The 14,224-nt window shown below is 40.1% G+C and overlaps 1 protein-coding gene across 2 annotated transcripts in view; it reads left to right on the top strand.

The window, feature by feature from the left end:
- The window catches only part of RAPGEF5 (Rap guanine nucleotide exchange factor 5), a 251,304-nt gene that overhangs the window by 220,831 nt on the left and 16,249 nt on the right, over positions 1 to 14,224 (top strand). For both annotated transcript variants that reach the window (XM_074986184.1, XM_074986185.1), the window contains exons 18-22: positions 1,298 to 1,395; positions 3,283 to 3,405; positions 5,958 to 6,136; positions 11,404 to 11,494; positions 13,555 to 13,605. In XM_074986184.1, coding sequence (XP_074842285.1) covers positions 1,298 to 1,395; positions 3,283 to 3,405; positions 5,958 to 6,136; positions 11,404 to 11,494; positions 13,555 to 13,605 — 542 coding nt within the window. The remainder of the gene's footprint in view (positions 1 to 1,297; positions 1,396 to 3,282; positions 3,406 to 5,957; positions 6,137 to 11,403; positions 11,495 to 13,554; positions 13,606 to 14,224) is intronic.

Genomic DNA, 14,224 nt, shown 5'->3' on the forward strand with positions numbered 1-14,224 from the left:
TCTTTGATTTAGCAAGTTGCATAAATATAAGAAGCTGGAACTGCAAAAGAGTCCAATCAATAGGTTTAAAATATATGGGCCAGATCCTCTGCAAGCACAAATTAGTATAATTCCATTGAAGTTGAGGCTCTATTCCTATATGTGTATCTTTACTTTTGAATAAATCTAAAATAAACACAGTAATTTTTGATACGTTATTTTATCTGATTCTCCTCCCCACTTTCAGAGCCCAGACAATCAAATTCTGTGTATGTCGTGGGGATGTGGGTGCCGAGGGATTGGCATCCTGCCCTAGCAACCCAGAGCATGCATGAGGAGCAGCCATGCTGTTGTATTCATGTGGGAGTTTTGGCCAGCAGATCGGCATAATTTTGAGACATACCTGTCATGCCCCTGCCTGTGCCCTAATGTGCCTGACGTACCTTCCCAGTATTGCAAAACAACAGCAGTTCTGCTGCTTTTTAGGTCTTCTACGTCTGCGCAAAAAAGAAGCAGGATTTACTGCTAAATAATAATAGTGATAACTTAATTGCTAGCTTTGTTACCTAAGAAAACGTAACAATTCATAAATAATGAAGCATATTATCTACAGTGTACGTATGCTGGGTTCCAGAGGAACATTAAATAATAATCACTACTTCTTGTCTGTTAACTTTCAAAACTAAAAAGCATCTACAATGGGAATGTCATTTGTTCATTAACATTTGTTAGTTACAAATTAGGTCTTGAGTAATTAAGTGCTATCAAAACTAATATGTCCTGATTTTGTTGTGTACTACCAGTAGCATGGGTGTTCATAACTCCTATGTATTTCCCTTTTCTGGTTGTAATAACATTTTTGTGAATTAGAGCTTGGCTGCATCTTTTGTTTGTGTCAGCAATGTAAACACTACAGGCGTAATTTTGATTAAACCACTTGATAGAATAAACTAGGATATTTTCATTCAAAATTAGTTCAAAATGTTTTATGCTTATAAACAATAGTTGAAATATAAATTTATTATTTCCCACTAAGGAGCAGAAAGCATTTGTACAGATGGTGCAGAATTGATAGCTTCACAGACATGTTGCTTTCATGGTATTTACTGTACACCACATAAACAGTGGCATTGCAAACCTGGTGCATAAAAGGGAACAAATTGAGTAAATCATTAAATACCATCTACAACACTTGGTTACAGTTGCTAAAGCAAATTTATCCTTTAGGCATTTGTTTGCATGTGGAACTTGGTTATATGTGTACCATGTAGACTTCTCTTCTGAGACAACTGACTTTTAAAATATATATATTTTAAAGAAAAACACGAACTACAACCAAATGAGCTGGCTCTCTCAAAATCTCTCGAGGCAACCAGTCGTATGTTTGTCTACAGAAAAGACCTGATGGATCCTTTGGTAAGACAGTGTATGATCTAAAGCTGTATAATAATCAAATTATCTTATTCAAAGTCTAGGATTAGTGTTTTTCCCCTAGTGATACTTTTTCAATGTACAGTTTATTTTTCCAATTTTCTTACAAAAAAACCCCCAACATATTTGAACTTATGTGAGTAAAGGCAGCTGTAGCACAAATAGCTGGCAAAGTCTCTTTGTGTAATTTGTTTAGCTAATTGTGCCTTTTAAAATAAATTTTCCTGAATTTGAGTGTCTTTATTAAATGGCAGTGGAATTAATGTGTGGAATAGGCTAAGGATTTTGTACGTGTTTAAAAGGTTTGGTCATCTTATTGATATTTGTTAAGAAAAAAAAAAAAAATGAAATAGGATTGTGTCCCTCTGCAGTGATGGAAGTGCGGAGGGGATGGAAAGAGCTAATGTAAGGAGCCTTATTTCCTTGTGCCTCTCAGATACCTTGTAGATCCAGCACATAATAGGATTTTTCATGCTCTGCAGAGTTCAGCATATGTTTTCCCTGGGATGGCTGTTGCACAGAGAGCAGAAAGGGGCGCAAGTCAGCCCAGGGATTGGACAGACCCACAGAGAGAACAAGAATCCTAGGTGCAGTCCCTGTTGGAATATTACTTGGGCTGGTGCTACTCTACACCACCTCCAATGTCCATCAGCATCTGTAAAGCACAGTTAGGTTCTCTTAACTTTTCAGCAGTCTTTTGCTGATATTTCAAGTATGTAGAAACTTTATGAATGTGTTCAGGGCAAGAGAAATTTCTGTTTGCATTTTATTGGATCCATGTCTCAATTAAGAGCTGCCATGCTGTTATCATAATTTATCTTCCACATTGTCTGCAGAGTAGTAGCCATCTTTAAAAATGTTAATAATGGCAAAAAGTCCCCAGCAAACAATAAGCCAAACAGTTCAATCGGTTATAGATAACTTTTGTTGGTGGGGGAGGTAAAATTTTATTTTACAAATCTCAGAAGCAGCACTAAAATGTTGGGTCAGCTGACTGAAATCAGCCTTCATCTGGGCAGACTAGTTGTACCAAATTTTAGACTGATGATATAAAAGAGTGGGGGAAAAAAAACTTTTTTTTTTTTTTTTAAATAAAATTTACAATAGAATTAACAAATGATCCTTAACTCCAGGGTTCTCTGTAAACTGAGTGATTTGGTGGCTACCTAGGAGAGATTCAGATGCCACCCGGCTGATTGGCTGAGCACCCACAGCTGGCACCATGTGTTTCTATGGGTGGTGCACATCCCACAAGCCTTAGTATGTGTCATAAAATTTATTCTGTACATTGATGGAAAAAATTCAAGGGAACATTGCTTACCTCCAGTGGTTTTATTAGTTCCACATTAACGTGCTAAGTAATATTTGTGAATTAGGCCTTTCAGATTTTTATTGGTGCCTAACAGTTTCATTCAAAGTAAGCCACTTTTTCAGGATAAAATTGACTGTATCGCTGGGATGCAGGTATATTATGCATATACATTGTACTGTAAATCTGGTCTGTTACCTTAGTGGAATTCACCGTAATATTTTCTGATATCTTAAAAAGAAAACATGCTAGAGCATTATTTCCAATCACAGGCCATAGTGATTTCAAGAATTTTAATTTCATTGCCCTGTCTGGCTGATAAATGTTTTATAATCATATTTTAAAGAGAGAGCACCTAATTCAGTAAGAAGAAACTGATCCTGTTCTCCTGTTTTGTAAACAGTCTGTAAATCATTGAAGGTGAACAGTGTGTTTAAAAAATTAAGTGCACTCAGGGAAGATAATTTTTTTCAATGTTGGGGTTTTCCTTCAGTGCAATAGCTAATTCGTGGAGAACAGCTGGGAATTGCTCAGTATCCTTTTATTTTTGTCCATTGACTTAGAATCCATATGCTGAAAATGAAGAATCATTGCAAAGGTCCGTGAGAATTCTGGGAATTAACACCTGGGATCTAGCCTTAGAATTGACAAACTTTGACTGGAGTCTCTTCAATTCAATTCATGAGGTAAGAAGCAATACATTTAGTGTCACTGTATCACTGATTGTCCAAGTTGCTGTGAGTTGTTTAAACCAAAGGCAGAAATATGGGTGAAAGAAATCATTCAACTGTAGGTTACAAATGGGGAAAAGAATGTATCATTTAAAAGCCATGCTGAAAGGTTTACACTTTCATGCAGGGGAAACTGATGTAACCTCTCGTCATGTCTTTGCAGTGCCCTGATGCATCATTATGTTTACGTTAGAACATAAATATTACAGTGTGGCAGTACATATTTTGATACAACACCTTGTGTGGTGAAAATACTACATAATCCCTGGAAGATATTTTAACAACCAGTAGTAGCCTATAAATCTGTCCAGGAAAAATTGATGCTGAGGCATCTTGTGTTTTCTTGGATCATAGCTGGCATCTTAATTTTTGATTGTATTTTAATTGAAAATAGAAACGCAAGAAGAGTCTATCTTTTGCACTTAGTAATATTTCAGTAAACTTAAGATTTTTTAATTCAGATCATAAAAACCATTCAATAAGGGTTGTATTAGGAATGTGAATGGTTAACGAGTAGGGGCTGGAGCAGCCATCCGTCTGCTGTGGGCAGGAGGTTGCTCCAGCCCAGGTGGAGTAGTCCCCATCCACAGTGACTGGTGGCAGGGGAAGTGCAGTAGCTGGACAGGCCACTTCAGCCCAGAGCAGCCCCCATGCTCTGGACAGGAACTGCTTCAGCCAGGCTGGAATGGCTCTGCCCAGGACTGCTCTGGTTGTAATAGATTGCCCCCAACCCATGGCAGCAGCCTGGTTCCCCAGCATACTGGGAGTGTGAGTGCTTCAGCCTGGCTGGAGCAGCCCCAGTCCCAATGTGGTTAATGAATTAAATGGATTTTAAATCCCTAGGTGGTTCATACACACCCATGTTCATATAGAGATATTTCTTAATCCTTTTTTTTTTATGATGATTTCCAACATTCCCAACATTTTCTGTGCTTTCTTGACTGCTGCTTCTTACTGCATACTGGGTGTTTTCTGAGAACTATCCACAGTGACTCCAAGATCGCTCTCTTGAGTGGTAATAGCTTACTTGGACCCTGTCATTTTACAAGTAGGGTTGGGATTATTTTCTCCAACGTCCATTGCTTTGTCTTTATTAACATTGAATTTCATCTGCCATTTTGTTGCCCAGTCACACATTGTTTTGATATTCTTTTGTAACTCTTCACAGTCTGATTTGGTGCTTAATTGCCTTAACTAGCTTTGTATCATCTGCAAATTTTGTCATCTCACATCCTTCCTGACCTTAGATCTTGATGTCTATAGGGCAACACAGCTTTGCTTTTTTCCCTGCTTGTCCTTCCCGAACAAGCTATGTAGCTCCATCCCAATAGCCGCGTCATGAAATGTATCCCACTAAGTCTCTGTAATGCCAATTAAGTCATAACTGAAGTCATGGACTAATGTACAGGAAGAACTGTAAGTTTTTTCCATACTCCTCGCATTTGTATATATACATTGAGCAGATACCCATTGAACATAAGGGATATATTGGTCATTGCAAAGGGTCATTTAGACCAATATCCTGCCTTCTGACAGTGGCCAATACCAGGTGTTCCAAAGAGAATGAACAGAATCTGTAGTCATCAAGAGATCCATCAAGTGCCCACTCCCCAGCTCCTGGCAAACAGAGGCTAAGGACACCATCCCTGCTATCCTGGCTAATAGCCATTGTTAGACCTATCCTTCATGAATTTATGCAGTTCTTTTTGAACCCAGTTACAGTCTTGGCCTTCATAATATCCTCTGGCAAGGAGTTCCACAGGTTCACGCTGCATTGTGTGAAGAAGTATTTCCTGCTGTTTCTTGTAAACCTGCCGCTTATTTCATTTGGTGACCCCCTAGTTCTTGTGTTATGAGAAGTAGTAAATAAGATTTCCTTAATTACTTTCTCTATACCAGTCGTGATTTTACATCTCTCTATAATATCTCCCATTAGTTGTCTCTTTTCCAAGCTGAAAAGTACTAATTTTATTCCTCTTTCCTCGTATTGAAGCTGCATCATACCCCAAATATTTTTAGTTGCCCATTTTGGAACCATTTCCAATTCCAGTATCCCATTTTGAGATGGAGTTGACCACATCTGCATGCACTATTCAGGATGTGGATATTTTCTGGTTTTATGGTCTAGGTTTAATTGGCCCTGCCTCACTGCAGTGGGGTTCCAAAGTGGATTGTTTTTTAGACTAGAGCTAGAAATGGTGAAATGATGAGAGAGGCAGGCTGTTCTTGTCCTACTTCCAGCCATGTTCAGAAGTAGAACCTCAGGAAATCTCATACTAACACTTAATGCAAGATTTCCAGCTCACATCCAAACTCAAGGTCCCAGTAATCCTTTAAAGTCCAAACTAAAATTTTGAATAATTTGAGATTACCTCACCACTGAGAAAAACACCTTTATAACAGCAATGATTTCTTATCTAATTTTAAAAAATATATTACTATTTTAGATCATTTGAATTTTATTCACAGTTTCATAAAGCCCTAATACTACAATAATTGTCTTCCAGCAAGAGCTGATATATTTCACCTTCAGCAGACAGAGCAGTGGCGAAAACACTGTGAATCTTAGTCTTCTGCTTCAAAGATGCAATGAAGTACAACTCTGGGTAGCTACAGAGATACTGCTCTGCAGCCAGCTCTGTAAACGTGTACAACTGGTGAAAAAATTCATCAAGATTGCTGCCCAGTAAGTTACTAAAGTTGAAACTGGAATCCTTCCATGAACATCTTTTATCTTGTCATGTTGGAAGTGGGGTGGGAGAGAGATTGGTGAAAGGGAATTTGTTGTTTATCATCACTTGTCTCTAAGGCTACATCTATGCTACATTCCACTTTCGGAAGCAGAATGCAAATGAGGGAGATGAAAAATACAAATGAAGTGCTGATTTACAAATCTCATGCTTCATTTGCATAGTTGCACGCAATCGTACTTCCAGAAGAGGCTTTTCTGAAAACAAATACAGCCATGTAGAGGGGTTCCTTTGAAAAACAAAAACAAAAAACAATTTTTGAAAGAACCCTTCTGCCTATTTTGTTTCAGGAAGAAGGGTTCTTTTGAAAATGGGCTTTTTTTTTTGAAGGAACCCCATCTACACAGCTGTTTTTATTTTAGGAAAAGCCTCTTTTGGAAATGTGACCGTGCAACATTATGCAAATAAAGTGTGTGATTTGTAAATCAGTGCTTCATTTGCATTTTCGATCTCCCTCGTTTGCATTCCGCTTCTGAAAGCGGAATGCAGTGTAAACATAGCCTAAATGTTTAGGAAGCATGATGTACACATACAATTGTGTCTACCACTGGGCTGGTAGCTGCAGGTAGCTGCATACCAGTAAGGCTGGTACCTGCACACCAGTAAGGTGTGGCCACCAGATGCGGGCTCTACACAGACAACGTTAATGTGCTGCCATGGCAGCACTATGAGGGGACCCTCTTTTAATGTCTCTGTTCCTTCTCCTTCCCTTCAAAGGCTGCCCTGCTGCTAGAATCCAGCAGCACTGCCACAGCAGAACTTTAACATCACTTGCAATGGGAGGGCAAGTGACAGCAGTTGCCCACAGACTTTGCTTTTCAAAGGGGCCCAGAGCTCCAGCTGCCCCAGTTGCATAAGTAGCAGCTGCAGTGGCTGGAGCTCTAGGCCCCTTTGAATTGCCATTGCAGTGCAGCTTTAGATATATGAGTCTGCTGAAGTGTGGGGGAATGGGGCTAGTACCACTGGGACTGATTGTCCTAGGCCCTGCCCCTTCTGGCACATGGAGCCAGCACCCCCTGCCCCTGGCCATATGGCCCGTGGCGTCTATCAGTGGCACTGGCTCTCAGCCGCTGATACTTCAGTGGCCAAAAGCCCCAGACCCTTCAAATCATCTCTGTAGCTCCCCTCCCTTCCCCCTACCCCAACATTGTCAGGGACCCTAGTGCATTGGTAAGTCCTGCACCCTTGTGCATAACTAACAGTATTAGTAAACACTGGCCAAAACCAGGCATAATGCTGCTGTATGCTATTCAAGTCTTCATTGGTCCAGCTGTCCCCTGTATCAAAAAATTATAATAATGGCCTCCTGTGTGTGTTCATTTGGCCATGTGATTTGATCTGTGAAGATCAAAGTTGCCAACAGTGTCTTGTACTAAAGACTTGGCATGACATTCAATCTCTGTCTTTCTCAAAGTGCTTAAAACCTTTCTCGATAGTTGCTCTCCATTGCAGTCTTCGTCTTCATCTCTTCCAGTGCACCGACAACATGACCTGCAAAATCCCAGCTATTTCATTAATCATCAAAACTCATTTGCAGGGTTACCCTTAAATCCATACCTCCAGAGATGAAACACTACTTGTAATGTGATATTGTAGTGTACCCCTCTGGAATGGGCTTAATGTAATTGAATTATTTTATTATTTAATTACTTACATTTGTTAGATGTTAAATGAGACTAGTGGATGCTCCATTACTAATATTACTAGCCTTTACTGTATGCTTGTGGAATATAATGCAAATAAATACTGTTCACAAAGACTGTGGCCACAGTAGCCCCTCCAAATAATGTGGCACTTCGGGGTATGCTAATGGGGCACTGTCATGAACATGCAGCGCATCATTAGCATAATGGTGGCCGCACGTGCTTCGAAACTGCCGGGGGGCCTTTCGAAATGACCCCCTGATTTCAAAAGCCCCGTATTCCCATCTGGTTTTGGCAAGTAGGGGCTTTTGAAATCGGGTCCATTTTGAAAGGCCTCAGTCTACACAGGCAGCGTGCATTTTGAAACCAGCAGTTTTGAAGTGTACGCAGCTGCCATTATGCTAATGAGGCACTGCATATTCATGCCATCGCCTCATTAGCATATCACAAAGTGGCACATTACCATATCCCCTCTGAAAGGAGAGGCGCCACAGCCAAAGAGTTCATTTATGTATAACGACATCAGTTTTAGCAACCCAGGGAATGAAGCTATTTGCAGCCATTCTCCTCACATCTATCACACATCTGTTGATCTCCTGCAGTATGTAAATATTCACATTTGTAGCAAATGTATAATCTGTTCCCACATCTGTCACTTCACTGACTGTTTTGATTTAATTTGTTCCAAGAGAGGCAATTAGGTACAGAAGTCCATAGGCTGCCAAAGAAATACCTTTGGTGAAGTGCACTCTATTAATCTAATATAAAATACTGACGTACAAGTTTTGTACTATCCAGCAATGCATTCATTTTCGGGCTTATCTGTTACTATCTTTGTTCTTATTCTGTCTGGAGGAATTGATTTAATGTGGCACCCTGGCTTCCCTGATAAAACTAATTTGTAGAGCTGTGCACAGATATAAAATTGGTATCTGCAGCTGCAAAAATAATCTGTGGATATCCAAAAATTTTCAGGGCTCCAGATACAAAATTTGTGCCTGCACCTGTATCTACAAAAATGAGCTGCATATATCTGGGGATTTACAGGGCTCTACTAATTTGTTTTCCTAGAAAAATTCTGTAGATGCTTCCCATAAATAAGGATATATTTGTCATGAGGGTTGCTGTGTTTGACTATCTCTTTTATGGAAATGTGAAGTTTGTTGTAAAAGGCAGATATGGTAATTGTCAAATAGAAGAGGGCATTTTATTCTTACATTACTGTTGTACAGGTTGACCCCCTCTAGCCTGGCACCATTCGGACCTGACCAGTGCCGAACCAGAGAATTTGCCGAACCCTGGGAGGGCAATATTGCATAGCAGCATTACCAACACTTCCACTGCTTACTGGGCTCTTAGAAGACATTTAGGGGTAAATTACAGCTAAACAACAGCACAGAATACTGAGAGCCAGGGCAGGTGTCTGTAAACAAACTTTATGGGACCATGGGAAACTTGGTAACTACCATGATAAGTGGACATTCACCTAACTAAAGTCATGCCAGACCATGGATAGAGAAGTTCAACTTTTACTCAACTTAATTCAAACGAATAATCCCATGGAAGGCAGTGGGAATGCTCATGCACTCAGTATTGATTTAAGAGACAATCCCAGTTTATCTAATTTTTATAGTTTCATTGTTGATATAGTCTTGATGGAGAATTTTTTTGGGGAAGTGGAATGTTACTCTTCAGATTGCATTCTGTAGATTGATACATATTTACTAATGGACTAAAAGCAAATAGGGAATAATCATATATAGTAAAACACAGCGCTTTCTTTGCGAGGGGAGCGGGGATGCGGAAAGAATGGTGCCAATACTCAGCTGGCTCCCTACCTCCCCCTCCCAGCCAATCACATGACTGGGGCTGCTGAGGTGCCATTACTCAGTACAGGCAAGTACCTGCACAAAAAAAGCACTGCATAAACACATGAAATTAGAGAAGGGGTATCCTGGAGAACTCCACAGTCATCAATAATAGGGACCAGTATTAACTAATAATCCAGAGGGGTATGTAAATTAGACATTAATTATATTTTCAGACAGTAGCAAATTTGGGGGGACTGAAAACATATTACAGGGCAAAGAGAAAATACCAAATTATCTAAAGAGTTTACTGTTATGTGCAAACACCACAAAAAGGGGAGATTTAATTTAGATAAATGCAGAGTAATACAACTACGGAATACTAATACAACCCCAGAGGAATATACAATAGCTTGTTGTTTGTTTAAGAGCAGCATTGTGGAGGCGGGTCTTGCATAATAATAGATGACAAATTAAAGGCAAGGTCAAGATGGCTACGTCTACACGTGAAGCCTACATCGAAGTAGCCTATTTCGATGTGGCGACATCGAAATAGGCTATTTCGATGAATAACGTCTACACGTCCTCCAGGGCTGGCAACGTCGATGTTCAACATCGACGTTGTGCAGCACCACATCGAAATAGGCGCAGCGAGGGAACGTCTACACGCCACTGTAGCACACATCGAAATAAGGGTGCCAGGCACAGCTGCAGACAGGGTCACAGGGCGGACTCAACAGCCAGCCGCTCCCTTAAAGGGCCCCTCCCAGACACACTTGCACTAAACAGCACAAGATCCACAGAGCCGACAACGAGTTGCAGACCCTGTGCATGCAGCATGAATCCCCCGCTGCAGCAGCAGCAGCCAGAAGCCCTGGGCTAAGGGCTGCTGCACACGGTGACCATAGAGCCCCGCACGGGCTGGAGAGACAGCGTCTCTCAACCCCCCAGCTGATGGCTGCCATGGAGGACCCCACAATTTCGACGTTGGGGGACGCGGATCGTCTACACGGTCCCTACTTCGACGTTGAACGTCGAAGTAGGGCGCTATTCTGATCCCCTCATGAGGTTAGCGACTTCGACGTCTCGCCGCCTAACGTCGAAGTTAACTTCGAAATAGCGCCCGACGTGTGTAGCCGCGACGGGCGCTATTTCGAAGTTAGTGCCGCTACTTCGAAGTAGCGTGCACGTGTAGACGCAGCTGATGTGATGTTATACGTAAACATTGGATATAAGATTTGTGTTTTATATAAAACTACCACATATGAGAATAGAAAAATAAAAGGTAGAAACTGCCTTCCCCTCTTATATATATGCAATATCAGTAAGGTCAGAATTCAAGAGCTGTGCGTAGTTTTCCAGTTTTTTTTTTCTGTGTTGGGGTGAGGTGGGATGGGCAGGGCAGTTGATAAATTATGATAAAAAAAAAAAAGAATGACAAAAATGAGAAGAGGATTCCAGGCCTTGACCGTGAAGATAAATGAAGATAAATGAATATGTACAGCTTATAGAAAAGATGATAATGGAGGGTGAAAATATTTATATAACATAATAGTGGGCAAGGAATTATTCTGTTTGTTAAAAGACTAGTAATGGTTTTAGTGTTCAGGACAGTTTTTTATTAGTATAGGAAAGTTGGTCTGGATAACCTGGGGTATCTTTTCATCCCAAGTACCTACTATTCTCGGAGGACAGGAAATTAGAATGCAATGGCCATTTTCTAAAAAAAAAAAAAATATTATTTTTCTATAGCTGCAAAGCCCAAAGAAACCTGAACTCATTTTTTGCCATTGTTATGGGTCTCAATACTGCATCTGTCAGCCGGCTGTCTCAAACCTGGGAGGTAAGCAATGTCTTTGAATCTTTCAATCTTGTCACAACTATATCTGGCACAAGTTTTTGATGATGTTTTTGTTCTTTTTAAATACCAGCTCTGCATGCTGAAATGTAGTGGTAGTAGTAGGCATCCTTCAGTCTGCATAGACTATGGATCGCGCCCTCTATAGTTTCAATTGAGGACTTCATTTACAGAGTCTACTGTGACTATGAAGACCCACACGAGAGTGACAGTCCTTGCTGCATCTCTTGCAGATGTGGTGGGTGTCTGGCAAGTCCTTAGTGTGCTTTCTGTGCGCTCGCTTCTCCTCTGCTAGCTGTCTGATCCTCATCTCGCCCTTCTGAAGGCCCTTGTGTAACCCCTGCCTCCATCTGCTGCGGTCATCTGCTAGTTCTTCCCAGTTGTCCAGCTCGATGTCTACCTCTCTGCGGTCTCTCTTGCAGACATCTTTGTAGCGCAACTGGGGGCGTCCGGGAGGTCTTTTGCCAGAGGCTAGCTCACCATACAGGATGTCTTTTGGAATCCTCCCATCATTCATCCTGTGGACGTGGACAAGCAATGAAGTGTGAAGAAAGTGTGTGTGGAGGGGGATGTCAATATATAGATGTCTACATTATCTGTAAATACAGACCCCCTGTGGATATAAATATATTCTTGCAGAAATCTTAAATAAGGGCATAACAAAGAAAGGTCTACAAAATCAGATGAGTTTATCCATAAAAGTCCAGAAATTAGTAATAGTATTGGTAGTAGCAGTAGTATTTCCATATTTCAAAACGTGGTGGAGAAAAGTAGTTAAATTTAAGCAAAGGATTCTAAAAAAACAGAATCATTGCATATGGGAAAATAGTCTCAAATTCTGTCAAGAAAGGCATTCTGCCACATCAGGGAGAGGCAGAAAGCTGTTGACAAAGATACAGAGTTCTGTTGACAGTATGTCCACAGAACGTATTTTTAGTCTGGATGCTCCACAGGTTTTGTTGACAAAATACCTGTTTTGTTGACAAAACCTTCTATTGTAGACCTAGTCAGGGTGTTTGTGTATGAAAATAAATATAAAAAAAAATTACGCATCTGACGAAGTGGATCTTTGCCCATGAAAGCTTATTCTCAAAAAATCTGTTTTCCTCTAAGGTGCCACAGGACTTCTCATTGCTTTTATGAAAAATGTGCACACAGTTTTTCCTTTTTGAAATGTACATAGCCACAGTTGTTTGCATGGCATCCTTTAAATTTGCAAAACTTTATTACCGAACAGTTTCAAACACTGAAAGCTTATAAATTAATCACATTTACGTGTACATTCAAATTAAATCACTTAAGTTCACACAGCCAGTTATATACCAACCTATGCAGAATGTACCTGCATTTTTAAGTATAGGCAAGTAGGGCTACCTGCTATATTGAATACAAAAATACAGTATTTTAAATAATTACCTAACTTCCTCTGGTTGAAGATGTTAAAATCTGTGCAAGTGCAGTTTTGTAGGCAGTTATTTTAGGTGTATAGTTGCTAGTGTTTTAATTGTACAGCACAGGAACATCATTTTAAAATGTTCAGTAGAGTTTGCAGGATTATACGCAAGTGAGTTGTCTCAGTGGGCCTCTTTCTCTTCTCAGTTACACAACTGTGGCAGGAGTAACTGAATCTAGTGTGTGATAAGAGTCTGGCCCATTGACATGTAGGATTGAACCCTGAGCTCACATTTTAGGAAAAGAGTTAGGAGAATATGGCAGTTGTATCTGAATTATTTGATATCTAAGTTGTCAGCCTGTGGTGGTGTTTCCGTCATGGAAGTAAAATGAAAGCAGATTTTGGGAAGCAATTTTCATAAAAGAATCATGCCTGTGTGGGCTCTCAAAAGGCAAGACTGCTAAATCTAATTGGCTGGTATTGCTCTAAACATTTTTCATAACTGGAGAGTTTAGTTCTAAGAACAGAATGATAATTGAATGAGGGAAATGGCTTGGCAATATTTGATGCTTTACATATGACAGAAACAAAAACTGTGTTTTTCTGCGTATTTAATTTCTGTAGTGACAATTCTTTTTTTTCCCCGCCACAGAAAATCCCTGGGAAGTTTAGGAAACTCTTTACTGAACTTGAAAGTTTGACAGTAAGTACAGTACGAGTGCCAGAAGAGATTAGCTTCCTAGTTGTGACCCTTCTAACATCTTTTTTTCCTACCTCACTGTTATAGTCTACCGTTGTGATATGCCTTTCTCCAATGAGATTGCGCATATCTCAGTAGTGCAGCTGTGGTCTCAGAAATGGCTAAATACAGGCTATGTTCCTTAGAACTGACAGAGGAGAAAAATAAACAGCCAAAGTCTGTGCTTGGCTTTCCTCATGTAAGTCTAGAAGTAATTCCATTGTCGTGGTAGCTAATCACCAGTGTTTTGCTACCCAACAAAAGGTGCGAAGAATCTTTTTTGTAAAACCCTGTAGAAAGAAGTCATTATCATAAAAAAGTGGGAAGTGGGGAAATCAAAAGTTTAGAGCCAGACTTTGCCACCTTATTTGGGTTATGAGGTAGTACCCGGCATGAGTATTTCCTTTGGCTTCCATGGGACTAGCAAGGTTACCACTGAAGTGAGTAATGGTGGCAAAATCTGTTCTTTAATTGTTTTATTTTTGAGTAATCATGACAATTGGAGTGCTTATGCAATAATTACATGTTCTCAAGTTAGAAATGTTTTCAAAAACATTTAATAGCATGTACAATGATGAGTTTT

The sequence above is a fragment of the Carettochelys insculpta genome, chromosome 2, assembly GCF_033958435.1.
Source record: "Carettochelys insculpta isolate YL-2023 chromosome 2, ASM3395843v1, whole genome shotgun sequence".
Lineage (NCBI taxonomy): Eukaryota > Metazoa > Chordata > Testudines > Carettochelyidae > Carettochelys > Carettochelys insculpta.